Source organism: Ahaetulla prasina, chromosome 7, assembly GCF_028640845.1.
Source record: "Ahaetulla prasina isolate Xishuangbanna chromosome 7, ASM2864084v1, whole genome shotgun sequence".
Lineage (NCBI taxonomy): Eukaryota > Metazoa > Chordata > Lepidosauria > Squamata > Colubridae > Ahaetulla > Ahaetulla prasina.
The window spans coordinates 63,129,006-63,141,230 of record NC_080545.1 but is presented as its reverse complement, the minus strand read 5'-3'; the positions used below and the strand labels follow the sequence as shown (position 1 = coordinate 63,141,230).

Sequence of the window (12,225 nt, the reverse complement as noted above, 5' to 3'; positions counted from 1 at the left end):
AATCAAATATCATTACGAATAAAATCTCTCAAATACAATATTTCCAACTTAACTTCATAACTTTTACTATCTACAAATGTGTCAATTAAAACAAATAATCATTTAAGCTACATCCACAATATAACAGTAAACAATTAAAATCATTACATCCACAACATTATCTAAATCCATAAATTTTACTTTCCATCCTTCACAATTAAATAATATCCCATAGGTTTATACCATACAAATAGCAAATAACAAAAATCCTATAATTTGTATCCTAAACAAATCAATTTCAAAAATTAACCATAATCATCATATTCACATCTTAAAACATTCCTCACCTCACCTCCATTTTCCATCACTTCCAAACCATTTAACTTAGCATCTAACAACAAAGGATTCCCACTCTTTAAAACATTAATATAGAAATGTCTTGCTTTCGTAACTGAATTAAGAAAATACTTTCTGCCTCTAAAATTCACTGACCAACCCACTGGAACTTCCCATCTAAAATATATCTGATGTTTCTTAAACTCATCCACTAAAAAAGCAAATCCTTTTCTCTTTCTTAACATTTTAGGAGGAATTTCCTTCATCATTTTTATATCTTGTCCCAATATTTGAAATTTATTTTTATAAAAGGCTTGCAAGATTTCATACCTAATCTTTTTAGTTGTAAAATAAATAACTACATCCCTTGGTAATCTATTTTGTCTTGCCCACCAAGAATTAACACGATAAATTCTTTCAATATTAATCTCAAAGTCTTCTGGCTCCACACCCTTTATCTGAGCAAAGGCTTGCGTAAAAATCTCTTTTAAATTTTCCTTCCTATTTTGCCTCAATCCCCTCACCCTTATAGCATATTCCATTAATCTATATTGTAATATTACTCTTTCTTCATCTGCCCTATCTACCTTTGTCTGTATATCTTCCATCTTATTATCTAAGTTCCAATTATTTTGATTCTTTTGAATTTCCTCTATTTTCCTTTGCAACTCTAAATTAGCTTTATTAATTTCTTCAAGATTATCTTCCATCTGAATACAAGAGCTTAATATTTGCGAAATTGCATCCTTTACCATTTTCATTTCCCTCTTCTGCTCTTCCACCACTTCCTTAAAATCCAACATCTCTTTCTCTATTTCATCAAATTTTTGATCTATTTCTGAAAAACGAGTCTCCAAAAACTCATGTAAAGAGTTTCTTAATTCCTTTTTAATCTCTTCTTTTAAGTTTCGAATCTGAACTGAAGACATTTCAAAGTTTTTAGTGACTTTTGGTACTATTTGCCATTTTTTAAAATATAGCCTAATAACGGATAAAAGGAGGTTAAAAAAGAAAAATTCAAAAAGCTTTTCTTCTGAATCACTATAATCCCAAAGAAGAAGAAAAAATATAAATCATAAAATTCTCATTTCTTCCATTTAGTCAGTATCTTCTAGTTCCACACTAGCTGTTAATAAGCATTTCTTTAACTTTCGTTTCTAATACACACAATCCACAAAACACCATTTGCTTTCTTCTCTCCTATCTTCGCAACAAGTATATCCTCAGGGGATTGCAGTCTTCTTACAAACAAATGCTAGAACTCCAGTATCTGCTCCGTCCGTGTTACAATCCATCATAAATCAATTTCCGCCACGGAGATTGGATGCTACTTTTTTTCTGTCAGAAGACAGATGCATCTCTGAGTCTGGAGCTTTTCAGGCTATGGAAGGAGCACTGCCCTCAAGCCCCCAGAAACTTTTTCTGTGGCTTTTTTGGGTGTCTCAACTTCAGTCTGAATGCTCATCTCTCCCTCTTTGCCCGAGGGAAGAGACTTACAAGCTGTCGGACAATAGATTTATGATGTCCTGACAGCTCTACAGACTAAGGAGTTAGCAGTCTAAACAAGACTGCTTTCAATGAAGCGGAGCCAACTGGAAGTCCTTTCAACTTTATTTTTAAGTCAAATGGTTTTCCTGCTTCATGTAACTCATGTTATGTGTCTTTGTAGCTCTTGCGTCTTGTGAGAAGAGAACAACATCATCTGCAAATCTTAAGTGATTTTAATAGGGGCCATTTTTCCTAGCCTAGTTTGCAAAATACTTCTTCAAGGCAGGCTGAGAAAAGGATAGGTGATGTTGTATCGCCTTGTTGTTCTATGTTGGTTTCTGCTTTAAGATCATTAAGGAAAATTTTGTTATTGTTTTTTCACATATTGATTGTAATAATTTTATGTAAGCAATGTCTACACCTTGGTTGAGCAATGCATTAATTATTGCTCGCCGAAATACTGAGTCAAATGGCTTTTCGTAGTCAATGAAATATATTAAGAAAATGTTCCTTTAACAATAATTTGCAACAAAGATTAAGTATATTCTGTTCCTCTCAACAGCCAATAAGGACCCCAACTTTAGATATTCTCGAATAGGGGGAAGTTTCCCTTCAAATTTCACAAGTCCATTTCTTAAATTACAATCCAGCTTCTAACTCAAATACTCATCACTTATATCTTTCTTCAATTGTCGTAACATTTAATGTCCGTTCTTCTTACAATCCATTTTTAAAATTGATCCATCTTCTCAAATTCATTTTCCATCATTTCCAAACCATTTAACTTAGCATCTAACAACAAAGGATTCCCACTCTTTAAAACATTAATATAGAAATGTCTTGCTTTCATAACTGAATTAAGAAAATACTTTCTACCTCTAAAATTCACTGACAAACCCATTGGAACTTCCCATCTAAAATATATCTGATGTTTCTTAAACTCATCCACTAAAAAGCAAATTCTCTTCTCTTTCTTAACATTTTAGGAGGAATTTCCTTCATCATTTTTATATCTTGTCCCAATATTTGAAATTTATTTTTATAAAAGGCTTGCAAAATTTCATACCTAATCTTTTAATTGTAAAATAAATAACCACATCCATCGGTAATCTATTTTGTCTTGCCCACCAAGAATTAACACGATAAATTCTTTCAATATTAATCTCAAAGTCTTCTGGCTCCACACCCTTTATCTGAGCAAACGCTTGCATAAAAATCTCTTTTAAATTTTCCTTCCTATTTTGCCTCAATCCTCACCTTATAGCATATTCCATTAATCTATATTGTAATATTACTCTTTCTTCATCTGCCCTATCTACCTTTGTCTGTATATCTTCCATCTTATTATCTAAGTTCCAATTATTTTGATTCTTTTGAATTTCCTCTATTTTCCTTTGCAACTCTAAATTAGCTTTATTAATTTCTTCAAGATTATCTTCCATCTGAATACAAGAGCTTAATATTTGCGAAATTGCATCCTTTACCATTTTCATTTCCCTCTTCTGCTCTTCCACCACTTCCTTAAAATCCAACATCTCTTTCTCTATTTCATCAAATTTATGATCTATTTCTGAAAAACGAGTCTCCAAAAACTCCTGTAAAGAGTTTCTTAATTCCTTTTTAATCTCTTCTTTTAAGTTTCGAATCTGAACTGAAGAAATTTCAAAGTTTTTAGTGACTTTTGGTACTATTTGCCATTTTTTAAAATATAGCCTAATAACGGATAAAAGGAGGTTAAAAAAGAAAAATTCAAAAAGCTTTTCTTCTGAATCACTATAATCCCAAAGAAGAAGAAAAAATATAAATCATAAAATTCTCATTTCTTCCATTTAGTCAGTATCTTCTAGTTCCACACTAGCTGTTAATAAGCATTTCTTTAACTTTCGTTTCTAATACACACAATCCACAAAACACCATTTGCTTTCTTCTATCTTCGCAACAAGTATATCCTCAGGGGACTGCAGTCTTCTTACAAACAAATGCTAGAACTCCAGTATCTGCTCCGTCCGTGTTACAATCCATCATAAATCAATTTCCGCCACGGAGATTGGACGCTACTTTTTTTCTGTCAGAAGACAGATGCATCTCTGAGTCTGGAGCTTTTCAGGCTATGGAAGGAGCACTGCCCTCAAGCCCCCAGAAACTTTTTCTGTGGCTTTTTTGGGTGTCTCAACTTCAGTCTGAATGCTCATCTCTCCCTCTTTGCCCGAGGGAAGAGACTTACAAGCTGTCGGACAATAGATTTATGATGTCCTGACAGCTCTACAGACTAAGGAGTTAGCAGTCTAAACAAGACTGCTTTCAATGAAGCGGAGCCAACTGGAAGTCCTTTCAACTTTATTTTTAAGTCAAATGGTTTTCCTGCTTCATGTAACTCATGTTATGTGTCTTTGTAGCTCTTGCGTCTTGTGAGAAGAGAACAACATCATCTGCAAATCTTAAGTGATTTTAATAGGGGCCATTTTTCCTAGTCTAGTTTGCAAAATACTTCTTCAAGGCAGGCTGAGAAAAGGATAGGTGATGTTGTATTGCCTTGTTGTTCTATGTTGGTTTCTGCTTTAAGATCATTAAGGAAAATTTTGTTATTGTTTTTTCACATATTGATTGTAATAATTTTATGTAAGCAATGTCTACACCTTGGTTGAGCAATGCATTAATTATTGCTCGCCGAAATACTGAGTCAAATGGCTTTTCGTAGTCAATGAAATATATTAAGAAAATGTTCCTTTAACAATAATTTGCAACAAAGATTAAGTATATTCTGTTCCTCTCAACAGCCAATAAGGACCCCAACTTTAGATATTCTCGAATAGGGGGAAGTTTCCCTTCAAAGCAAGTGCTTCCTCAATCATGGAATGACTGGGATAATACTTTGATCTTTGAAGCACGATTTGAAAGTGGAAATCTGCAAAAAGTGGTCAAAATGTAAGTTTTATTTATTTTATTTTTTATTTTGTCAAATACATATTAAATAATATATATAAGTATAAGCATGAATTGAATACTTATTTGACATGAGTACTCCAAGGTCCTTGTATTTTGTGTTCTGATTCTTTTTGCCAATGTGTAAGACAGAGCATTTTTTGGTTGAGATTTGGAGTTGCCAATTTTTTGACCATTCCAACACAAAGTCAAGGTCTTCTTGAAGGGATAGCAGCATTGTTGGTAGTGTTAAATAGTTTAACATCATCAGCGAAGAGAACGCAGTTACTTATAATATGATAACAAAGGTCATTTATGTATAATATGAAGAATGTTGGTCCTAGAACGCTGCCTTGGGGGACACCACTATTAACAGATGCAGGATTTGATAGGGTGCTGCTTATTTTGACCACTTGTTGCCTGTTTGACAGGAACGCAGTTATCCAATTATGGAGGGATCCGGAGATGCCATAGGATTTTAATTTTAGAAGTAGTTTGTCATGTACTACTGAATCAAAGGCTTTACAGAAGTCTATGTAAATTGCATCTATTGCTTTGCCCTGATCAAGATTTGTAGTCCATATATTTTTGCAGTGTAGAAGTTGTAGATTACAGGATAATTTTTTTCTGAAACCAAATTGTTTATTAGAGAGTAGGTTGTTTATTTCTAGGTGTAGGGTAATGGATTGGTTGATGATTGATTCCATTACTTTGCTGGTGACGCAGCATAAAGAGATTGGTCTGTAATTTTCAACTAGGCTGGGCTCTCCCTTTTTGAAGATAGGGATGACCGTGGCTAGTGACCATGGATTGGAATGGGAGCTGGTCCTGAAAGATTTTTCAAAGATTATGCTTAGGGGTTCTGCTATAACAGTGGAAAGCTTTTTTAAGAAGTATGCACATAGTCCATAAGGTCCAATAGATAGAGATGGTTTCAGTCTACAGAATGCCTTTTTAACATTATCTTCTGTGAAATCTATTTGTGTTAGAGCATTGTAGTCATTATTGGTTCGATTAGGGAATGTTGGGCATGAGCCATTGCTATTAACAAAGACTGAGCCAAGAATGTGTTAAAGAGGTTTGCTTTAGCTGCTCCATCATTGCATTCTTTACTGTTAGATCCTTTTAGGGGTGGGATGGATTCGAGTCTTTAAGTTTGTTGTTTACAAAATTATAGAAAGCGCGATTGGATTTTGTGCGCAGAAGGTTTTCTTCTTGTTTGATGTGGTAATTGGTGCATTCAATCTTTATTTAGTGGTATATATTTTTGTAGCGGCTTTTAAAGTCAGCTACATAGCCAGTTTTGTTTTTTCGCCAGAGGGATTTTTTGAGGGATGAAGTTGCTTCCCATTTTTCTTTTAATTTGCAAAATAGTCCATTTTCTGAGGCATTAAGCTAATCCTTGGTAGACCTTGAATTTAGACAGCATGAAATGAGATGCAAAGTCCAATTCACAGTTTTAGGAAAATAGTCATTATTAATAATTTTACTTCATATTTTCTTCAATGGTCTTTGCTGATTTTCTGGCTGTGACAAATGAAGCAAAAAATTATACCTGCAATCTAGATACACATTTATAAATTGTAAGTATAGGTAGTCCTCAATTTACAACAGTTCATTTAGTGACCATTCAAAGTTATAACGGTACTGAAAAAAGTGACTTATGACCATTTTTCACACTTATAACCATTGTAGCATCCCCATGGTCATGTGATGAAAAGTCAGATGCTTGACAACTGGCTCATACTTATGACCGTTGCTATGTCCCAAGGTCATGTTATCACCTTTTACGACCTTCTGACAAACAAAGTCAATAGGGAAGCCAGATTCATTTAATAACTATTGCAAGAAAGGTTGTAAAATCGGGCAAAACTCATTTAACAAATGCAATACAATACAATACAAACAAATGCTTAACAATAGAAATTTTGGGCTCAGTTGTGGTTGTAAGTTGTGGACTATCTGTATTTTAAGATTTTTTATTTCATATTTTATATTTTTATCTCTTGTGCTTTTTAATCAAAATGTGATGTAAAATGCAATACGATCCAATGGTAATTTAGCAAATACTGCCCAAGGACAGGATTTATGTATTTATTACATCAATTTATTCACAGTTCCATTTATGAAGATTCTGAATAGTTTCTAAATTAATATCAGAACGTTAAAAAGAAAAAAAACATTTTGTACAGTTACAAACACACCATCATTTGTGATAGCTGATGTGCTCATTTTCCTCTGTAAAGCCCTTCATAGCATAAGATCTAGCCAGCTGAAACACTGTAATTTCTGCTCATATTGTATGATTTGACAGGCATATTTTGTGCCTTCTGCCTATTACACTTGTTATCTGCACACTCGTCTTTCTCCACTTTTTTCTCTGCATTCACTCTCCCAACAGTTCAAGAGAATGACAGACGCCCCATTTCTTCCCTCTTTGAACTTGACTGCATCCATCCATAACTGTAAAAGACAGACTAGATCCATCCAGTGCATCCATCCATAACTAACAGACAGACTAGAAATAAAAATTAAAATAAGCAAGAAAATGGTAAGAGAACACCTGTCTCTTTGATGAATATAAATCACCGGGACCTGATGGATTACATCCCAGAGTTCTGAAAGAGCTAGAAGATGTTATCTCAGAACCACTGTATCAAATGTTTAAAAAATCTTGGAGTACTGGGGAACTATCAGAGGATTGGAAAAGAGCTGATGTGGTTCCCATCTTCAAAAAAGGGAAGAAAACAGACCCAGGAAATCAGTCTAACATCAATACATGGGAAGATCTGTAAACATCTACAAACAAAGTTATAACTAGTAGCCAGGTTTGTTAAAAACAGATCATGCCAAACCAATCTTATTTCATTCTTAGACAGACTAAATAAGTAGATCAGCAAAATACCGTGGACATAGTATATTTAGACTTCAGCAAGGCATTTGACAAAGTAGATTACAACCTTCTATTTGATAAGCTAGAAAAATGTGGGATAGATGGATTTGTAACTAGCTGACAAATTGTATTCAATGAGTAGTCTTTAATGGTACCACAACGACATGGAGGGAAGTAAGCAATGGGTACCACAAGGTTCTGTCTTAGTACTCTTCAATATCTTCATAAATTACTTAGATGAGGGAATAGAAGGAGAACTCATCAAATTTGCAGATGACGCTAAACTGGCAGGAATAGCCAATACCCCAGAAGACAAGTTCAGGCTCCAAAAGACCTTGACAGATTTGAACAATGGGCCCTTCCAGCAAAATTAAATTTAATGTGGAGAAAAGCAAAGTTTTATACTTTGGCCAAAAAAGCCAAAGACACAAGGAGAAACCTAGCTTCAAAATAGTAACTGTGAGAGGGACCCTGGAGTCTTAGTGGACGATCACTTAAATATGAGTCAGCAGTGTGCAGCATTAGCCAAAAAAAGCTAATACAATCCTTGGTTGTATAAACAGAGGCATAGAATCAAAAGCACGCCAAGTATTAGTACCATTTTATAAAGTCTTGGTAAGACCACATCTGGAATACTGCATCCAGTTTTGGTCACCACATCACAAAAAATATGTTGAGACTTTGGAAAAAGTGGAAAGAAGAGCAACTAAGATGATTAAAAGCCTGGAGGCTAAAACATAGAACGATTGGAGGGTTTGGATTTGGCTAGTCTAGAGAAAAGAAGGACTAGGGAGGACATAACAGCAATATTCCAGTATTTGAGAGGCTGCCACAAAGAAGAGGGGGTCCATTTATTTTCCAAAGCACCAGAGGGAAAGACAAGAAATTATAGATGGAAACTAATCAAGGAGAGAAGCACTCTGGAATTGAGGAGAAACTTCCTAATAGTGAGGAGAATTAGCCAGTGGGACAGCTTGCCTTCAGACATAGGTGCTTCATCACTGGAGGTTTTTAAGAAGTGTCTGGACAGTCACTTGTCTGAAATGGTATAGAATCTCCTGCTTGAGCAGGGGGCTGGACTAGAAGTCTTCCTAGGACCCTTCCAGCTCTATTCTGATTCTGAATCATCCAGTAATTGCTTTGGCAAAGTCAGTATGAGTAATTCTTTCATCTACACATGAGAATGCAATCCATTATAGCACCCCCCAACCTTCCTCACCCCCTATATACTGCTCTTATTTAAGTAAAAAATAAGTTTCCCCATGATTATTTTTTTTTGGGGGGGAGACTCTACTACAACCCTTCATAACATTAGCATTTCTCCCAGTCTGATCTACCACAAACTCCAGTTCAGCTATTAGACCCTCTTCAATTCTGTATTTTCTCCTCCCAACGAACAAATCCATTACCTTAGATTTTGAGTGACCTGTAAAATTTATTTATTTATTTATTATTTAAATTTGTATACCGCCCTTCTCCCGAAGGACTCAGGGCGGTTCACAGCCAGGTAAAAAATGCACAATACATTATAAATACAATTAAAAATACTAGTAAAAAACTTATTTAAATTGGCCACAATTAAAATTTAGAGATAAAACCCATTTAAAACCCATAACTTAAAAAACTAACCCAGTCCAGCGCAGATAAATAAGTAAGTTATGAATGCTTATCCACTTCTCCTTGCTTCTATTTCTGGAGTACAGGGAACTGCCCACCTAATTCCTTGACTACAGTTACTCCCTTTACTGAATGTCTTCCTGGAAGTAACCAAGGGGTTGCAAATGACAAACATAAATGTCAGATTCTAAAAAGACCTTTTAAGAGCTTTGGGAATCAGCTGATGTGCATGCAGTAAAATGTTGGCAATGGTAGCAGCAGCAATTTACAAACAGCCCCACTAGACTCCAAACTGCATTAATAAGGTCAGCAATCTTTTTTCTTCTCTAAGACCACCCCTGGCACAGTTTCAAACAAAGGATTGTCCTTTTGACTCTGTTCAGTCACTTTATACTGCATGCCCTCATACAAGCCATCTTACTGGATGTTCTACATCCAGTTTCCCTTCCTTATTCTTTTTTTTCCATTTCTCCATCTCCAGAATCTGTTCTCCATACTCCTCCTTTCTGCATGGACCCTTTCACTTTTCTTGCCTTCACCTTCTCTGCATTTATAATTGCCCACAAAATTTTTCTTCCACAAAATTTTCTTATCTCTATTTCAACCCAAACCATGTTATCAATTGTATTTGATTACTTTAAGCTTTATCATGAGCAGCTTAGTTTAAAAATTTTTTTTCTTCTGCAGTAGGGTACTTACTGAGCTGTTAAAATGTCAGTTCCTTTGATAGTGACTGCCAATCAGTCTATTTATATGCTTCATAAGACGAAGACACTAACTAGTAGTCAGGAAAATAATGTTTTCTCAAGTATAATTAACTATGACTGGCAGAAATGCTGCTCCTGCTTACCAAAATCTTTGTAAATGCTAAAAAAAGGAGGGGTGGGAACTAAATTAGGCATCCTCCATATTTTCTTGTAGAAATATTCTAATCTACAGCAGGAGCAGGAACATACATATTTATATTTGTCATACTTAGCATTTTAGAGGGAAGAATGAATATCATTTGAATTTTTAACCATTTCTGAACTGGTAATGAACCTGAAATTGGATCCCAAGAATAACCCAAAGTATTTGTGTATAGTTTGCACCACTACTGGGATCTGAGCGTTCACATTTGTAAACTTATCTTTGCACAATCAAGTAATAAAACTTCCCATCAGGGGTGAAATGCTTCAGGCCGGCTCGCCCGATCTGGTAGCGATGGTGGCAAGTGGTTCAGAGAACTGGTAGCAAAAATCCCTGGCCACGCCCCCTGCCTTTCCTGAGCCGCACCTTCATCAGAGGGTTTTTTTTTACTTTTAAAAGCAGTTTTTCTTCAGCCAAAAACATGCCTTTAAAAGTAAAAACAAAGCCTTTGATGATCCTGCGGCTCAGATGAGATCGTCAGAACCCTTTAAGAGGTTTTTTTTTAACAACCTCTTAAAAATAGTTTTAAAAGTCTCCTCTGGCGATCCCAGCTGAGTTGCTCATCACCAGAACCTTAAAAAACATGTTTTTTACAAGCTCTTCAGCCGAAGAGCTTGTAGAAAACCTCCTTTTAAGAGGTTCTGGGCTGCGATAAGGCACTAACCTAATTAACTGTTCCTTTTGGGCTGGGAAAGCGGTGCTTTATATCAGTTGCATCAGCTGAACTGAATCTGCCTGCCTGAAATCCATCTCCTCAGTCAGCAATTGAATCTGCCTGCTTTGCTGGCTGAGGAACTCTGGGAATTGAAGTCCACAAACCTTAAAGTTACTAAGGTTGGAGACCCCTGATCTAAAAAATATAAATAAAATAAAATAATAAAATAAAATATTTGTGCAGCTTTCTGAGATTTGGTGTGTTTCTGTAGTATTTCACTTTAACTACACAAACACATAAAATCTCACAAAACTGTATGTGGCATTGTGTGTGTGTGAATCAGTTGTGTTGTGTTGTGTGTGTGTAAAGTGTGAAAGTTGGTTTTTGGTACCTCTTATTGTTTTGTATACTTTGTTTATTATTTTTATTATTTATTGTTATTGGCCACGCCCACCCAGTCATCTGACCACCAAGCCATGCCCACCAATTAAGCCTCGTCCACAGAACCGGTAGGGAACATTTTTAGATTTCACCCCTGCTTCCCATTGTATCTTGTCTGGACATGGAGAGAAACTTGGATATATAATTTCTTCCACACAGATGTCTTCTCTCATCTTTGTTAATTCCGTGTCAATTCCTTGGCATTTATTTCATTGTTCACTAACATCTACTGACAGATGACAGCTGGACTTGTTAAAAGCTGGAAGCAACACATGCTTTGCCCTTGCTGTTCACCTCACTATAATTAGCTTTACATTAAAAAAAAAAAAGATTACTGTGGAAGTGAGTTGTTTCTCCAATCAATAATAAAGGACAGAAGAAGTCAAGGCTCCTTAGCCCAGGGGTGAAATGTAAAATTTGTTACTACCGGTTCTGTGGGCATGGCTTGGTGAGGGGGTAATGTGACTGGGTGGGCGTGGCCAACTTTTTTTTTTTTAAGCATTTTTTCTACAACCTCTTCAGCCAAAGAGGTTGTAAAAAATGCTTTTAAAAGCCTGTGATGATCAGGCAACTCAGCTGGGATCGCCAGAGGAAAAAAACTTTTGAAGGGTTTTGACGATCCCAACTGAGTTGCCTGATCGCCGGAACCTTTTAAAAACATTTTTTCTACAACCTCTATAGCCGAAGAGGTTGTAGAAGAAATGCTTTTAAAGGGTTCTGACAATCCCAGCTCAGCCGCGCAATCATCAGAGGCTTTTTTTTTACTTTTAAAAGCATTTTTTCAGCCGAAGAAAAAATGCTTTTAAAAGTAAACAAAAAAAAAACCTCTGATGATCGCGTGGCTCAGCGGACGGGGGGCTGGGATTTTTGCTACTGGTTCTCTGAACCACACGCCACCATCGTTACCGGATCAGGCGATCTGGTCCGAACTGGGAGCATTTCACCCCTACCGTAGCCCCTTGGCTTCTGAAGAAGGAGAGAATCC

The 12,225-nt window shown here is 35.8% G+C and overlaps 1 protein-coding gene across 7 annotated transcripts in view; it reads left to right on the top strand.

Moving 5' to 3' along the window:
• The window catches only part of AGBL3 (AGBL carboxypeptidase 3), a 55,120-nt gene that overhangs the window by 18,162 nt on the left and 24,733 nt on the right, over positions 1-12,225 (top strand). For all 7 annotated transcript variants that reach the window (XM_058191789.1, XM_058191792.1, XM_058191790.1 and 4 more), the window contains one exon: positions 4,581-4,728. In XM_058191789.1, the coding sequence (XP_058047772.1) occupies positions 4,581-4,728 (148 nt within the window). The remainder of the gene's footprint in view (positions 1-4,580; positions 4,729-12,225) is intronic.